Source organism: Ascidiella aspersa, chromosome 9 (assembly GCF_963924565.1).
Source record: "Ascidiella aspersa chromosome 9, kaAscAspe10.2, whole genome shotgun sequence".
Lineage (NCBI taxonomy): Eukaryota > Metazoa > Chordata > Ascidiacea > Phlebobranchia > Ascidiidae > Ascidiella > Ascidiella aspersa.
This window is the reverse complement of record NC_139455.1, coordinates 11,481,874-11,499,984: the sequence shown is the minus strand read 5'-3', so window position 1 is coordinate 11,499,984 and position 18,111 is coordinate 11,481,874. Positions and strand designations below refer to the sequence as shown.

Below are 18,111 nucleotides of genomic sequence, written 5' to 3'. Positions count from 1 at the left end.
CAAAAACGAAGATCGAGCCGAACCTAATTCGATAAACTAGGTCTGGAACTGTTAGGTCATTCTGGTATGGTTTATTTAAATTGATTACACAGGCATAACGTTTTTACATTTTTTGAATTAAAGTAATTCAACCCCAATACCCCATGGATTCTTTCTTCTCGGGGGTAATGACACGAAAAGAATAATAAACAATGGACTATAGGTATTCTTTGTACTGAGAAAAGTTTCGTCAAATTTTAGCAAATAAAGAAATACTGAAGCGAGAAGATACAGCTGCATTTGTTTAGAACAGCCTTTCTTAACCTGGGGTAAATTTACCCCTGGGGGTAAATTTCCTCACTTTAGGGGGTAAATTAAAAATAGTGCCAGCTGTAGGTATTGGTAGCACAGTTTCCTAGAACTGCTTTTTTGAAGCTAGCCTAGTACCCTATTGATTTTTTATCGCCTTGTATCGATAACGTTATGCTTCGCTAATTGATCATTTTTTTAGTTTCTTGGCAATATCCTTATCTCTTAGTTACTTCATTAATATGTGATTTACTGTTTGAATAAATCAGGTTCTTCGGCAGTCGCGGCATAGACTAAGGCAGTGGTCTCCAACCTGTGGGTCGCGACCCCAAGTGAGGTCGCCTAAAATTGTTGTGGGGTCGCCATAACTCACCATAACTCACCATATTCCTAATGTTTTAGTACGATTTATGTATTTAGTTTTCTTTACAATGAGGTCCCACTAATAAACGTGACTGAGTGCATCTTCTATATAAAAATTGCTGTTTTTAGCTTCTAAGAGCTGCTAGGCTATATCAGTTAACGTATACATTTGACAAAATTTGTGTTTTATGATTTAGCGCAGCAAATGTCGCACTTTTTCTAAAACCACACCAAGTTACATGTACAAGTGTGTTAAACGTAGACAGTAGACGGAGATGTTTAAAATCGTCCCTCATTTGTAACATCATAACAAATGCTGTTGATTTGTAGTAAAACATCCGCGTTTCCTGAGGTTGCATTTAACAGGCCAAATTAGAAAGCATATCCACTTAGAAACACAAACAGGCGAAGAGGCTTATCGCTAAAAACATTTTTTACTTGTCGTTCTGAATACATTCCCCGGCGAAGTAGGTGCCCGTTCTGCTGCATTCTAGCATTTGTTTTAACATTGCCTATAATTGTCTCCAAAATGGGGTCGCAATGTAAATTCTGATTACATCTTATTTAAATTGGGGTCGCTTATTTAAAAGATTGGAGACCACTGGATTAAGGTAACGTGTCTGCGAGCAGTTTTGAAAGTTCCGATACACCTTTTGAAATTTCAGTGCTGGTTATACATGTGATGGCCTAATTTTGTCACTGGGTACGGCTTAACTGGCCAAGTTAGTTTATTGTTGATCTTTTTAGTCCAATGATTAAGGCTTTAAACAACTCATTGACTGATTAATATAGTCTGTAAAAGTAACAAAAAGTGTAATCTTAAAAATTGCATGTCCCAAAAGAAGAGAAAGTACCAGATAAATTATTTTAATTTTGGATTTACATATCTTATTGAGAATGGTCTTTAAGTGCCTCAGTGTGTCTTGTGCGTGGAAACATTTTTAAACAGTACCATGAAACCGGCTCCTTTAAAAAGGCACCTAGCAAATTATCATCCAATTATGATAAGCAAAAACTGGCGTTTTTTAGTTAAAACTGTCCAGTCTGAAATGAAAAAAATAGACCAAATTGGATTGCTTTGACAACAACTCGTTGCCAAAAGCAAGGGAACCCGTCGCATTGATCATACCTGATGTAATTTGTTACTTTCCTTTTTCTAATAGATGAGAACTATTTTATATAATGGGGGGTAAATCTGATATTCATCTTTGTTAAAGGGGTAAAACATACAAAAAAGGTTAAGAACCCTGGTTTAGAAAGACAACGCACCGTGGTTATTTTACGGTATAAATAAACTATGCGAATAAAATACGAGGCAAAGCAATGATTTTTTATCTCTATATTGTAAGTTTAGAAATTATACGCCAAACGCTGGTCCCGTTGTAAGACGGGTGTTCTCTAACTTCTGTATACATATCGTATCCCTTTAAGATAGTAAAAAAATATTACCATTGCTGTTTACCGTTGTTTCATTTAACGATACTAACCAAATCTCTTTGAATACACTCTCCAGAACCACAGATGAAAGAGTTTGGGCAAGTTTTTAAACATTCGTCTGTCCGCCCCATGCAATGAGTATAAACGTCGCACACCCAAGGATGGTCAACGTGTATTGCACATTCACGTCGAACGCCAAATCTACTCCTACATCTTAGCAATTCGTTATGCTTTTCGCTTTCTGAATATACGGCTTCATCCGATCCATCGACGCAATCTAGAAGGTAATATCTAGAAGATTTCAAACGTGCAAATTCTGCAAGGTAATTTAATTAGCAAGCCTAGAAAAGTGCAATTCACTATAAGATTCCCGCAGTAAGACCAAAATTGGAATCACATCAACGCCTGAATAAGCCAAATTTAGAATAAGACTAAAATAAGAACGAAACGTTCACCCTCTGTCCCCTGTGGTTTTCAACCTTTTCTAAAAAAAAATACGTGGCGGTACCCTGACAACTTTTTAGATCTTTGACGATCCATCATAAAATTAGGACAATCAACAGAAGAGAAAGGTGATTTTGAAAGCATTAATTTATTCCTAAAACTAGTACAGGGAAATTTTTGAATTAAATCTACAGTTTTGCATTGAAGCAAAATCGTTAACTGAGAGTCCAAAAGGGTTTTTGAGAAACGAGCGAATTGTTTTTAAATTTTACACATGGGGTACAAAACACACTTAAAGGTTTCTATATATTCACCTGACTTTCTCATAGTAAAACTGCATATACTCATGGTTATATTTTTTTGTTATAGGTATCCTTAAATGTACAGTATAGCTATTTCTACTGTTAACCTAAAATAAATCTGAAATTTAATACCGGTACATTATAATGAAGAATCAACTGACTTTATTTGTGGCGTAAAACAAAGCTATCACTTCGTATTTTTTTTTCTCCAATAAAACCTACTTAATACGAACATATCAGCGACTGTAACAAAACAATAGACGACATTACTTCCGTGAGCCATGTCACAATTATTCTCTCCATTCTCATCTTCGACACTCGCTTTTGAGTTCGTATAGCTGTGTCGTAGATCATACCCCTATTTGAGCTATTCCTTTGTTGCCCGTATAAGCGCATATGCGTTGATATAGGAGTGTGTTTTCCCATTAAGAGCATCGTTAACTGAGAGTTTCCTTCGCAGTCCCCATAAAACTGCTTCGTGGACCCATAGGGGACCGCGGACCCCAGGTTGGGAACCACTGCTCTGCCCAACTGCACAACCGTGCAATAAGGCGATTAAAGACTGAGTTCTTCGGTTTAAGTCTTATTGCGAAGGGTTCAGGTATTATTCCATCATAGATATTATTGCGGATTTAGTTTGTCCTTGGTCCTTAATACTGTAATACATTATTTTGCTGCATGTATTACTGGTACATTGGACTTGTGTATTCCTGTCACACATGAATCTTCATGTTTACTCGTTATATTATTATCGACGTCATAAAAAACACATTGACCTATAGGATATTTACCTAAAATTCCATTACAAAACGCTTCGACTTTTATGCATGTGCCGTTGTCACACCAGAACGATCCCTTAGTGCAGTCGATGGAACATTCGTCAGATCTATCCCAGCAATGATCAATGAAGTCACACATCCACGTTTCCTTAAGATTTTTTTTTGTGATATCATTAACGAATACTAAATGTGCTGCGTTGTCACACGTCAATTGTTTCACAATTTTTTTTACACAAAAAATAGGCTCATACACTTGCACGATATAGCTCTTAAGGAACATCATATAGAACATAAAAAATAGTCAAAAAATACAGTTGTGATCAAATCACTCGAATTGTAACATCATACCTGATTTAGCAAACAGCTACCTTCATAGTGGTTATAATTGTTGTTGCATAATATTTGTGATTTTGTGAAATTCGACTGTAAAACAGTTGTTTCATCACTTCCATCGGCGCAATCTGCTACTCCGTCACAAAAAGAGAAGCGAGAAATACATTGGCCAGATCCGCAAATAAATCTGAAATGCACAGTATATGTTTTTTAAATTCATTATGTTTATCAACAAAGTTTAACAAACGAAGTGTAGGCTATTGCGAAAAACAAATAAATGGCTTAGAAATTTAACACAACAGGTTTGTTGTTTTTTGCGAAATTGGTAAAAGACAGTACTCAACCAGAGGCGGATCCACGGCTTACTTCGAGGCTTTTCAAAGTAAAAAAAATACTTCATAAATCATATTTTGTCAAGATAATAGATTAAAAACGGTAAGGGACAATTGCGTGCAGGGGCGTATCCAGAAAATCAAAAAGGGGGTCCCGAATGTCAAGGTAGGGAATTTCCCTATTTTCCGTCTAACGGTAACGAATAATGACGTCATAAACTAGTGACGGGTATGACGTCATAAAATAGTGATTTGTAATGACGCCATAAAAATTAGTCAGATACAACCAATTAACGTCCAGCAAAAGCGAGCTTTTACGACGCAAAGCGAACACGTACGTCGAAACCGCTAAGTGCGCAATCGTTAACTTCAGGCGAAAAACTGAACCAAAGCGGTGAAGTATGTGTGATTGATTTTGGTAGAATCATGTTTAGACTATCAGCAGGCATTTTCCAAAGCACGTCTCTCTCCACCTACAATATTAAACGAAGATCGGTTTTCCCGGTTATAATTATGCCACGATTAGCGCAACATCTGCGCCGAGCAGTGCGCCGAATCAAGCTAAAATACAAGCTGCGGTTGAGGGAAAATAGGTTGTGTCAATTACAAATACACTAAACACGTGGTTTTAGGATATGCTTATAGAGAATAATTTTGCGATAACAATCATTACATAAAAAAGGCCACTTTAAAAGTCACAATTTTAACCGCCAACATCAAATATTAGCGCGAACAGCGAGGGACATTAACTCGACGTTTTTAACGATAAAAAAGGTTTCACTTTGCGTCGTCAATTGTCGAATACACCCTTGCAAGTCAACCAACCTGAACGAATAACGAAAGAGAAATGTATCCTGCGTTTACGGTGGACCAATCAGGAGACGGAAAAACGGCGTTTGCATTAGATTTTGGTTTCGCATTAGTTTAAGACGCGGGACCTAATTACATTAAACACATTGCCGCTTAGGACGGTGAGTAAAATCCTGACAAAAACGAAAAAAACGATAATATCACTAACGAAAAGAGGGGGTCTGAACATGACCTGGTAAAAAAGATCACTTTTATAAACGGCACGGCGTACCTGCAAAAAGTATTTTACCTAAACGCAGTTCAGGCAGCCTATGGTTTTTATACCGTAAAATTCACCTACAAGATGTTTTAACCAAAGAGTATAAATTCAAATTCTTTGTTCCTACTGAGATACTAAAAATGTCACCGGACAAAGTAGCATTTTGGGGAAAACCCGAATTAGATTAGGACTGGAATTGGAAAACACAGGAAATTCAACAAATAAGAATTAGCCATATTTTGCTTTTTAAATTAGACAACTTAAATTATCTATTTGTTCCAAGTATGCTTTGGGGATTGTATTTCGAAGTAGCCTGTGTCAATTGGTGGTGCACCTGGGACTTCCCAAAATTTGTTCTTGGAACCATTTTAATAGGTTGCAAATAGAAAGATAGCCAAGTAAGAAAGAGTGTGGAACCATTTGAAAATGCTAGATTGTGCCGCGATCGATTAAAGGTGGGACATCCAGATCAAGATACTCGACAGGTAGACACTGCACAGCTAACCAAAATAGTCTTACCTTTCGAGGAGATATTGAAAAGACAAGTTTTGAGTTGCTAAAATATATTGACTTTTCACTGAACGATGCACTTGTAAAAGCAAAGATGAAGGGTACGCCAGAAGACATAACTTGCCAAAGCAGAACATAAAAGCAAGCTAGCAAACGCTTCTTACATTCGACTGTTCAAGAGCGATGTCATTACAGTGGCTATCATACGGATGTCAATCCCGTTTACAGGCGAAATACTAGCTAAATACCTCAGCTCAAAATATTGCAAGGTCAACAAAATGACGGTCAGAAAACATAAAGAAATATTGCTGTTGGGCCTAGGAATCGTAAATATAAACAAAGCGAATATACAATAAACCTATTTTTTTTAAACGACGTTCGTAAAAGGCGGGTCAAGTAAACTTGTTTAAACCGCAAAATCAAGGGAGCCGCAGACAGGAAAGCTGAAGAAGCTCGAAGGGCCGCGATACAGGGTAAATAAGGGAGTGTCCCATAAAGGTGAATCTTTCGGCAGGCCAATAGGCTTAACTACGGTATCTGTAATATATGTTTCGCCAATTTTTTATCCAAAAGCACTACTACTATTGAACGCGGGCTTCCCAAACTGGGAGTCGCGCAAAGTGTTATAGGGATCGAGAGTTTAGGTGTTTATTATTTTCACTCGTATAGTGTTACATAAACATAAATTTTACTTTTTATTTTGATAAGCAAAATGTAAAAACTAATAAATACTATTAAACCAAAAAGGGTTGCCTGGTAATTTTTAATAACAGCTAAAATTGTTTTTCTTTTGTCTGTCAAACGTTAAGGGTCGCACAAACTTTTAGGAAATGGTGTGATTTAAAACAGACAAAAACAAGAATTAGTTTTGCCTACACATAATAAAAACCTTAAAATAAGTCATGCAAACTTAGTCGTAACCAAATAGCAGCAAAGGTCTATATTAAAATGAAATTTTGTTATTGTAAGTCGGCGTATATTTTAATTTCTATAGTGTCATGAACTACTACTCATCATGGCGCTTTTGTGCTAGACAAACTTTCCGAAAGCGAGATTAACATACTCCCAAAGAAGGCTTAATATGCGAAAAAAGTGTGCCTTTTCACAGTTAAAGTTGCCATAAATAAATTATTTTCCAGCTGCACAATATAGATAACTTTTTGGCAGATCGGCAAAATATCCTCATGACCAGGATTGGACCGGCGGTTATCAACCACTGCCAAAAAGTATTTAATTACAAACCAGTTATGGGTGGATCAACAATTTGGATTTGTGACGGCCATAAAAATACGTAGGCCTAACGACCTTAAATTACGTCATAACGGATCGCCATAAAACAATAAACCTAAAACACTGCAGTTGTTTGTTGAACTCGTGCGCAAGCATGCGACTGATTTGAGTCTAAGTATATGCTACATAACCTTTTAATTTAGATATAATAATGCATTAGCCACATAAAACACATTCGCAAAGAGCATTGTTTTAGGCAGTGTTTCCCAATTGTAAGTTTGGTCACCTGATCATTTTTCTGGCTTGCTTGTTGTTTATTTTTCATATAATGCAACTAAGATACAAAAACTAAAAAAAATATTAACACAACAAAGTTGAAAACAATAATGCAAATGATCAACCCAATATTAATAAAATTGTTAGCGTCACTCTTGAGATATATAGCATTCCTACCATATAGTTTAATTTGGTTCAACAAAAATTCTTCAGAAAATAAGCTTATAACACGTGTAGATTGCAGATTGATTTCATAGAAGTCAGTGTTTGGCAAAGAAGGGATTCAACAGTGTTGTAGTGGAAACGGGAATACTCAGTAAAATAAAAGGCAACAATACCTTAGGACCAACGACATAACAAACATAAACACGCGGTAATACACAAAACAGATTAAGACCTAAAGACGTCAGGACAAGACCTAAACGTGTCGTAGTAAGTTCTAAAAACCTAAGCAATCAGAATAAGATCTAAATGGCCCAAATAACATCAAAACTGTAGGGAAAGTCAATGGAACAAATGGGACAACGGCCTAGTATTGGCCTTTTTTGTATCGACGTTTGGGCGCCACATTTAAACTGTTGTTAATCAATATGCACTAGTCATATCGTTAGAGGTGAAAAATATATGAAAAAAAAACTGAAAAATATTTTGTTTAAAAAATAACGAATCGGTTGGTAGACTCCCGACTCATGGTTTTTATTCGCTACACAGTTAGCACGTCAAAACACTTTTTGAATTTAACTTGTCATATTTGCTTGTTTAGCCTGTTGGTAGACCTATTTAAGTTTAATCCGAAAATGAAATAGAGGTAAAAAGTTTTATTATGGGCCGAAAATTTATTTTCGGGACATATCTTGTTTTTGCCGTTATTATATGGGCCGAAAATTTATTTTCGGGACATATCTTGTTTTTGCCGTTATTCTTTTTTGGTTTCCTATGGTTTCCTATGGTTTCCTATGGTTTCCTATGGTTTCCTATGGTTTCCTATGGTTTGTTTCAGACCGAGTTTTGTCCGAAGCTTTATAGAAAAAGTAGACATCGTAGAACCTTCAAATTTTCAGACATGGCGTAGAGTGGTATGTAGGTGCTTTGTAAAAGTTTATGAGGCTGCACTCCCAGGGGCCTTTGCTTGGGGGGTAAAAACCCGAAATATTGCGTTTTAGCACTTTTTAGCTAACGACAGCCATCTAGCAGCAGAAAAACTTTCATACAGAATTCGTTCATATTCGCTTGCTTTGTCCAGCTCGCGTCGCGACGAGGCGGCTGCTGGCATCCCTGCTGCGCCCTATTGTCCCGCGCGTGCAACATTTGTGTTGGAAGTGGCTTGCCTAGTAAAACTATGAACACGCGACTTGCCTTTCATAAAGAGGCCTCTCTAAGTAAAAAAACCTATTGCTCTTACAACACAAAATATTTTACCACCGCAAATTTAAATGCGAATCCTACAGGCAGTGTACACATCTCTGTTAGCACATGTTGTAATTGTTGCACCATTCAAACATATCAACACCAGGTCTAAGCAAATATAATTATACAAGGGCCGCAACAACAAAAAGCTTAAGTTTAACGCATTCTTAACGACGACGTTACAAAGCTACGTCATAACATGGCGTCATAAATAAATAAATCTTGCGTTTATTGGATTTAAATTGGCAAAACTTTCAATATAAAACGTGGCTTATTAGGCACATAAACGTGTTTGCATATTGCTCAAAACTACAGATTTAAACTCTGTTTCAACAGTGATTGCTCAGACCAAGGCATGGTAAAAATTTACACAGTAAAAGTTGGAAAAAGTATAGCAAACCATAGACGTTAAATCATTTAGAGAGAATGAAAATATTCACTTTTTAAACATGCTAGCTGACCAAAATGTAATAACATGGCCGTAAGCATTATCTACGTAAATTTTTATTGATCAAATGTATGTTTCGATCATTTGCCAAAATCTACGCCATATTTGAACCCCCTTCGCTTCAAAGCCATAAGTTATTATATTATTATACACAACTTATAATTGTGTGTAGATATGTTGGATTGGAGTAACATACAGAACAGGTGCAAATAGCAAATATTCTCCAAATACGATTTTTCCAATATTCTCCAAATCGTATTTCATTGTATTGTCGCGGTAATACACAAAGAGGTAAGGCCGTGAATAAAGTTTCACCCACCGTACAATTAACGGAGGGAAGCATTTCGAGTAGGGATGTTCAAGGCAGAATATCGGCGACACATTTATAATGCTTGCTTTAAATGCGGCGTCAGCATTTTTTGGGGCGACCAATTACTTCGCGATAAGCTTCGCCTAATAATTAAGTGTCAATAGGGTGTATTTACCGCCGCAAGTTTAAATGCGAAATCTTAAGGCAGTCTACGCCTCTCTGTTAGCACCTGTTGTGCATCTTGCTCCAACCAGCATACCAACATCAGGCCTAAACTTATCTAGCAAAACTTTCGATTTAATAGTTTGCGTATTAGGCACGTAATAGTGTTTTTCATATTGTTTGAAACGACAGATTTAAAGCCTGTTTTAACAGTGATTGCTCGTACCAAGCTATGGTAAAAAATTACCTAGTGAAAGTTTGCAAAAGTATAGCAAACCATAGGCGTTAAACCATTTTTAGTCTTTAAGAGAATGATAATATTTGATTTTCAAACACGTAAGCTGGTCAAAATTGAATAAAATAGCCATATGCATTATCTAAGTAAATTCTATTTATTAAATATATGTTTCGATCATTCCCCAAAACCCCTTTCGCATCAAAGGCATAAGTTAAGTGGGGAAGTTTTCGGCCCATATCTGTTTTTGCTTGCAGAAACAAGTTAAGGAAAATGAAAAACAAAATATATAATATAAAGTACACAATACAAAATATTTAAAAAAAAATTAAAAAAAAAAAAAATTAAAATAAAGTAAAAATTGAAAATAAACACTAAGCCCTGAAAATATATCCCCTGACAAAATATACAACAACCGCACCCCCGTCTAGTTAGGTTTGATTTTGGAATCCATGGATTTATCGAAATATTATCCGACTATATGGGCGTAATGTGCAGACAAGCATTTTTGCTCTATGTATGTCAGCCTAGCCATGGACGCCGATTTTGTTTTAGGGTAGTTTAGCAGAAAATTGGGGAGCTAAGCCCACCCCTAAATAATGATAATTATTCCTGTAAAATACTTCATACTTCGTTTGATACGTGAGATTTGGAGACTCGACAGTTACTAAATAGCGTTATTTTCCATGACGCCATTCAGCAATATACCAGTCTAGCAAATAAACTGTTATTTCTCATTCGTTCGGGTTATTATTTCGAACGTTTACAGTTATATCATAAATGTCGTTGTTCGTTCAAATGAAACCGATTGGACCATTGAGGGACATTTCCTAAAACGCGAAAATCATTCGCCTATATCAAGCAATAAAGCATTCGTATCAAAAAATATTTACGAGCATTAGTATTTATCAACAAATACTTATAGTTTTAACAATTACACCCATGATTTATGTTTTTAAACGCTCAATAAAGTATGCATTTAGTTCATCTGGTTTTAAAATTTAAATAGTTGCTGCTTACGATCCAATTGCCATATTACAAAGATTTTATAGAATGCAAAAAATGCAATAACTAGATTATTTTCGCAGACATTTGGTTTCTAAGTGCACGATTTCATGTTTATACTTGAAAGACGAACAACCTGGCATGCATGAACGGGTCATATTAAAAAAACAAGCCTTGCTTTAAATTGTGTTCAGATATTAAATAAATATGCATATACTTTGGGTGGGGTTCCAGTTAGCTTCGTTTTTTTCAGGGCCGGCTCTTGCAAATTATAAATTATTTTACTTGTTGCTTACAACTAAATTTACTTGTTATGTGGGAGGCAGAGGTCTGAACATTCATCGGAATGATCCCCACAATCGTTGTAGCCATCGCACTTAAGGTGATCGGAAATGTTTCTGTAACGAGAAGCAATAGTTTCGTTACTCGAAAAGTGGCAATTAACCCAATATGATTGCAAAAAGACTTTTATTGTGGTAATGCAAGTTCAAATGTAACAATATGTAGATATGGAGCTAAATACCGGGAGGTTGTAATTAGACGGAGAATAAATATTAAAACCCACAAAGAAAAATTCATTATCATGAGTTACAAAACTACCCCTGTTCCGTTTTTAACGTAAAAGTCACCAAGATGTTTTATGACGTTCTATTGTCGTCTACAAATTGCAATCCTCATGTGGATCATCTGGTATTGACCAAATGTCACGTCACAGACTTTAAACACCTTCAAAATCTAAAGTTTGGAGACGTTTGTCAATACAGAAAATCATCTAAATATCTTGTTACAATCCTGCAGGCAAAAGCATCAAAACCAATACTTTAAACATCTAAGTCACGTGGTCGGACCATATCAACGGCGTCCTGCATTCTTATCACGGTAAGTATATTCTTTTTTTAGCACAAATAGAGTCGTTTTTAAACTATTTCGGTAACCGAGATTTGACAAGTCGAAATACAAATGAACCTTCATTTAATGATTATCGCTCTGAAAGTAACCCTCAAAATGCGATAAGACGTATATCTGTGTGGAAAGTCCCTTCATATGATTTTTGTGACCTCTTTTATCACAATCACACATAAAGTTTACGATCAATCAGACATTAATTCGATCCACTCTGGTTCTTTTCTTCCATTTGTTTTGACGTCTTGCGAAACTGTTTGCCCAGCTTTCACCAACGTTACCAAGGTTTTCTGACCATTAATGTAAGTGGCTAAATAGGAAGAGCAATTTGTTCTCATTCCAAGCCAAAGAGCTTGGGAATTGGGTCCACATCGTATTAAGACATTTTTGTGGTTTCCAAAAATCTTGTGTCGTTGTGAAGTAGGACACACTCTAGACTTCGTTTGAAGCTATCGATAAACAAACGCCACTTTATAGGAGTCTTTGGCGGGATACCGATTGCTGTAACAAGTATTTCTGTTTTGTTTTAGAATATTATATTAACATATTTACTACAGCGACTCTACAGTATTCTATCCCTGTTATGGTGGAACGTGAACTTTGTCTCAGGATCAAGAATGTAATGTTCACCGCGCAGATAAGCCAAGACTTCATCTGCTTGTTTTGATAAAGCTAATTCTCATAAGGTCGTTAAGCTGGCTTGATTATACTTCGCAGGTGCTGCAGACAAATCATCTTCACTAATCGTGACTTGAAACACGAACTTGCAAAAACTAAAATGGCAACTTTTTCGCAAAGTGGCACTTTCCTAAAAAGCTTCAAATAAAGGTGCAGTTTTCCAAAAAAAAAAATTAACAACATTTTTAATTCAGGGTTGCATACACATCAGCAGGAGCTCTTACGTCTTGTGGTAAACTGATCAACCTATTTTTGTAATGCTTTCTTTCCTTTCATACCTAACCGTTCACTCTACCCTTGCTTGTTTTTTAAAACTTCTTACATTACTGTCACAAATGTAGTTTTGTGTATAGGACTGCAATGTAAATGATGGGTTTAATCCGGAACGCCCTTTCTTATTTTATATCAGGATACCTGCCGATCCGTTCTTCAAATTGTCGCATATTTAAAAAACCAGAGTCAATTGGAAAAAAATCCGAAAATAACCTACAAACGACTCTGGCACTGTGTGCCAGTAAACATATGTTGAATAAACATCCCTGTGTCTCATCCCCTGTTAAAGTTGCCCAAACCTGGTTAAGCAAAAAACACGTTGTTCTGTAAAAAAAAATTAGGCTACCAGTTTCAGAAAGTCTAATACAATCATAAAGTGGACAAAAAGTTTGTATCAACGTCCGGCCGCCAACACATGGGCACAAAAATATGGGTTTTCAAACATGTGTATGGCCGCAGGTTGTGCACCTCTGATTGAAACTAATGCAAGAAGTTTTTAAATTTTGCTACAGGCCACATAGAAAAAAAATTGATGGCTTTTGATACACAAATTTTTAAAATATCTCCAGCTCCGGCTATCCCAACGATCTGTTAACATACTATCTTGGGCGGTAAAATTTGGTTTGTTTGACAAAATGCTTGCTTTTTTATTTAACTCGTTTAATAAAAAAACATGAGTGGTTTCTTGGGTAACTATGTAAGCGCATGTAATTATGTTAAAAAATGCAGTCGGTTTTTAGCAGATATTTAACAGCAAAGCTTTGCTACTAAGCATAGTGTGACAACTATTTTTAAATATTCGCTTATGGTTTTCGTTTATTTGTACCACCAGAGTGATTAATTTTATTCAATAGGCTCTAGCTCAAGGATTCTGCTGCGGGGTTGTTAGGCAATTACTTTGATAAACCCCGTTTTAGCAGTCCTATGCATTTCACAGTATCAAAACCAAGGTAAAGAAGCTCAACTCAACATAAAAAGACCACGGATCCAGGATTTTTGTGTGGTGGATGGCATAACATTTTCTTAAAGATGAGACGGAATTTTTGTGTGACAACATTTTCAGTTGTCAAAGAATGAGTGTTTAAAATGCACAACTGAAGGAAATCAAAGGGCAAAATTACCATTCTTAAGTATATTATGAGAAATTAGTGCATTTCTAAAAAGGTCTACGACAATTAGGGCATCCAATGGCAGAAAAGTCTAGACTCTTAGACCTTGAGGTCGTGGCAATGCATTAATTTGGACCTATAGGTAAACTCCAATAGTAGATAAATTGAAAACATTCGCTAAAAATTCACAAAAGATCACAAAAAATGTGAGATGGCATTAATAACACTTGACCCACCCTAACCCAAACGCTAACCCGAACCCTAACCCAAATAAAGTGCGTTAATGTAATAATTATTTGAATGCTGGGAAAACAAACAAACTTTCGTTGGCATAAGATAGTTCAGGGTGGTCCAAACCCAGGCCCGCGGGCCACATTGCAATGCATACCGTTAAGGGTTTATTCAAAGAAAGCTAACCAACGAAGAGTAAGCATACTGCAATTGTTTGGTAATGATTACATTTTCCGGGTATACCATGTAAAAAACAGTTTCTTATCGCTCACCAAATTCGGATCCAGGGTGTGGCAAGAACGCTTAATTTTTGGTATGTGTTAAACCGGTTTGAGAGAAGCCGCAGTGCGTCCTATGGAACTTTCTAAAGTGATGTTTTGCGAACTTATATTATTTATATTTGCGTTTTTAAGTATATGTACGATAAAATATATCGCGCTGCTCAAAAGTATTGTTTTTCAGATATTTCTGACTTGAGGCTAAACGCCCTGACCCTTTCCAAGATGCAATTTAAACCAAATCGAAGTGGTTAATAAAACCTTTTTGCGCAAAACGATAACGTCTTAATTTAGCGATGGTGTAGTATGCAACATCTCTCTTAAAATTTGAGTAAGATACGCACACTTTTTACGCAAAAATTTTACGCTTACAAAATGCAGTCTTCTAAATTAATTTTTTTGTTAAATACGGAAATTTTTCGCGCTTCGCGCCCACCATTTTCCCCAGTCTCATAACATTCCATTTCATTTGCGCACAACTTTGACGATAGAAGCAAGTTTCTTGAGCTTATATGTCTTTCAAAGTTACTTTGTGACATCATTTTTAAACTTTTTGTGCCCCGACCACGCATGTAGCACTTTAAGTGGCCCGCAAAGACTATGCAATTAATAATGTGGCCCGCGATGCAGTCAACCTTGGACCACCCTGAGATTTGTTACTTCACAAAATGAGATATTGGGGCCTAAAGCGTTTATGTAATTATTAATTCAACGCACATTATTTGGGTTCGGGTGCTAGTTTGGGTTTAGGTGGGTCAAGTATTATTGAACTTAATATTTTTAAGCACATTGTTAAGTCAAATTAGTGCATTGTCCGAGACCTCAAAGTCTAAAAGTCGGACTTTTTTGCTTAGAAATGCACTAATTTCTAACGGATCGGGTGATGAGTTCATACAGCGCAACATACCATACTCATAGCGTACAGGCAGGATAAAAGTAAAAAAAATGTTTAAAGCCCCACTAATTTTTACGTATATATAGTAAAATGTGGAAAAATATATAATTTGGGGAAACATAGCCTGGTGCTCCTCACTCCTGAAACAACCAAACGAACAACACTGTTAAATATTATGTAGCCTATAAAAAGTGTTGTGCAACATTTATGGCACTGTAACTATATACGAAAGGGACAGGGAAAATGTCAGTGAGTCTTTGGAGCCCTCCTTTGCAAAGTCTCTACTATAGTGCCTTATTATGGAAAAAAAACCTTGAATTGTTGCAGAAGAATGTGAAGCAGTTTTCCTCATCATCGCCATTACTGCAATTGTTCACTCCATCACACAACATTATTTCCTTGATCTAAAAATAATTTGTAAATTTGGTACACATTTTACGTTCCTTCCGGAGATATTACGCGAGTTTCGAGCTGCCAACTTCCCTTTGGTGACCAAAACTGGTTTTACATATATAAAAAGATATCTTGAAATTTAATTTGATTACAAAAAACTGCATTCAAATACTACTATATTGGCCTATACTATTTGAGCTCAAAGTGACCAAACCAATAGTTTTGTAGATATTTGGAAATTAAAATATTTTTTTTTAACTTTATGCGCTGTTTAGACTATATGAAATTCTGCACATTTCTTGACATTCTTGTAGAGGTGGACCTTACCATCAGTGATATTTAAAATACTAAATGCACAACCTAGCTTTATAAACCTTTTTTCCGTTTCTGCATACAACTTCATTGCAGCGAAGTTCGTCACTTCCATCTTCACAGTGAAGGATTTCATCACACAACTACCACAATTGTTTTAATTAGATAATGCAGTGTACATTTTATGGAGGTTACCCAAAATTAACAAACAAAATTAGGAATTTTATACAAGCAAGGCAACAAAATTCAAGGTGCTGAGGCTTGGATTACCTTTTAGGAAAAAAGACGCCAGCTATTGAATAAAGTTACTGAATAAACAGTTTAGCTGAAATATAGGCTAAGGCGAATGGTAAAGTATACACACAAACTTAGCATGTTTTGAAATAGTGCTTTTGATTAAAAAATCTAAAGACAAAGATAAAAAACACTTAAAGAAACAAACAACGACAAATAAATTAATACAACTACAGTCATAGAGAAGGCTGGCTCACAGTTACATTCATAAACCAACAGCTCTGCGGACAAAATTGGCCTAAACTATGTTGACTTTTTTTTCCGTTAACACTAATATTTCACTTTAATAATAGGCGTGACTTGTGTGTAAACACACTAAACTTTAACAGAGTTGACAGCAAGTTCAAATACTGTGATTAATAAACTGATGCTTATAGAAAGCTACCAATTCGAACAAGGGTTAAAGATGACTTTCTCTGATATTTAACATCAAAACTATAAATAAACACAAATAACTAGCGCAAATATTTGGTGAACAAAAATCAAGCTTGAGGTAAATACTTTTTTAATTTATTTGATGTGGCATTTAAAGGATTCACTAATATTCCCCCACTGCGCTGTCTAGTACAAGTCCCAATGTACATGACTGGTGTCCACTGACATGTGACCAACCATAAGTGAGCGGTCCCTGGGAGTTGTCATTCATTCTACTTTCTGTATTTTTGCTCAACTAAGCTTTATCCAAGCAGCTTGAATCACAGCTTTCTGTTAGCATGTGAAGTGATATTTAACTGCCAATCATACCCGAGTAAAGTGACTGTCTAAAGTTCAACAAGTTATAAAGATAAGAGTTTTAGCGGCCTGCTCCTTGAATTTAGATATATTTAAGAAGCGTTAATACTTATACAGCCATCAGTCCTTGCCTAAGAACCAGCGCCTTACTTAACTATAACCCAAACCTACAATGCAGTGTCTCTCACAATTTTGTTGTAACAAATTACAAATGAAACGATGAAAAGGACAACATGTAGTGGAAAACTACTGCCCACAACCAAGAAATGATCTGTTTGTTGTCTGTCAGTAAACAGTATAATACTTTCACGCTACATGATTATTATTCACAATACTGAATGGTAAAGTGTTCAAGTTGTACTTGCTGACAAAGTCGTAGCATCGCTGAAGACCTGGCAAGCAAAGTGTGTGCAATATATTTTGTGGCATACGCATATCCATATTATTTTTTATCTGTTTGCACATTGTTTTACATAAACTTCACCATTGCGATACCGTTTAAATAATGAACACCAAACTTGTTTTGATGTTGGTTGTGATTGGAAGGTGATGCTTAGGATTATCGCTTTCTTATCATATTGACAGACCAAACGTTACAGCATGGTTTAAGATATAGGATTTGTTACATCACATAAAGCACTGTGTTAAACGGTGTATTAAATGAAATAAGCTTGACCTACAATAGAGTTTCTGCAACTTGTTTTTAAAACTGACACACAACAATGTTTTAAAAACAAGACCGAATGTCAAGAGTTTATTTGGTACTGTTGCATTGTACTCACTATTGGCAAAATATTAAGTTTTGGCAACAACCTGAACATGTATTACAGTTTACACTAGTTCTTCAAACAGAAGTTGTTGAGAATGTTAAACTATGCTGACAAACTAGTTTAATAACATTGATAAATATGTTGCACGTTACAAGGCCTACCACCCAGCCTTAAACTGGGCACTTTAAATTACTACTAGGTATTTCAACTCTGCCTTGAAGACTCATGCCAATCCTATTAACTGGTATTTAAGTTTTACCTATATAAATAAGATACTGATGTTACCTTGATAAAAAAAATAATTTATGATTCA

At 35.9% G+C, this 18,111-nt stretch overlaps 1 protein-coding gene across 1 annotated transcript in view; it reads right to left on the bottom strand.

Annotated features, from left to right (window-relative positions):
- The window catches only part of LOC146133000 (uncharacterized), a 37,160-nt gene that overhangs the window by 10,565 nt on the left and 8,484 nt on the right, over positions 1-18,111 (bottom strand). Inside the window, exons 6-11 of the mRNA XM_083397623.1 lie at positions 16,065-16,145; positions 15,610-15,701; positions 11,239-11,328; positions 3,962-4,133; positions 3,626-3,761; positions 2,139-2,365 (exon numbers count right to left, since the gene is read on the bottom strand). Coding sequence (XP_083253749.1) covers positions 2,139-2,365; positions 3,626-3,761; positions 3,962-4,133; positions 11,239-11,328; positions 15,610-15,701; positions 16,065-16,145 — 798 coding nt within the window. The remainder of the gene's footprint in view (positions 1-2,138; positions 2,366-3,625; positions 3,762-3,961; positions 4,134-11,238; positions 11,329-15,609; positions 15,702-16,064; positions 16,146-18,111) is intronic.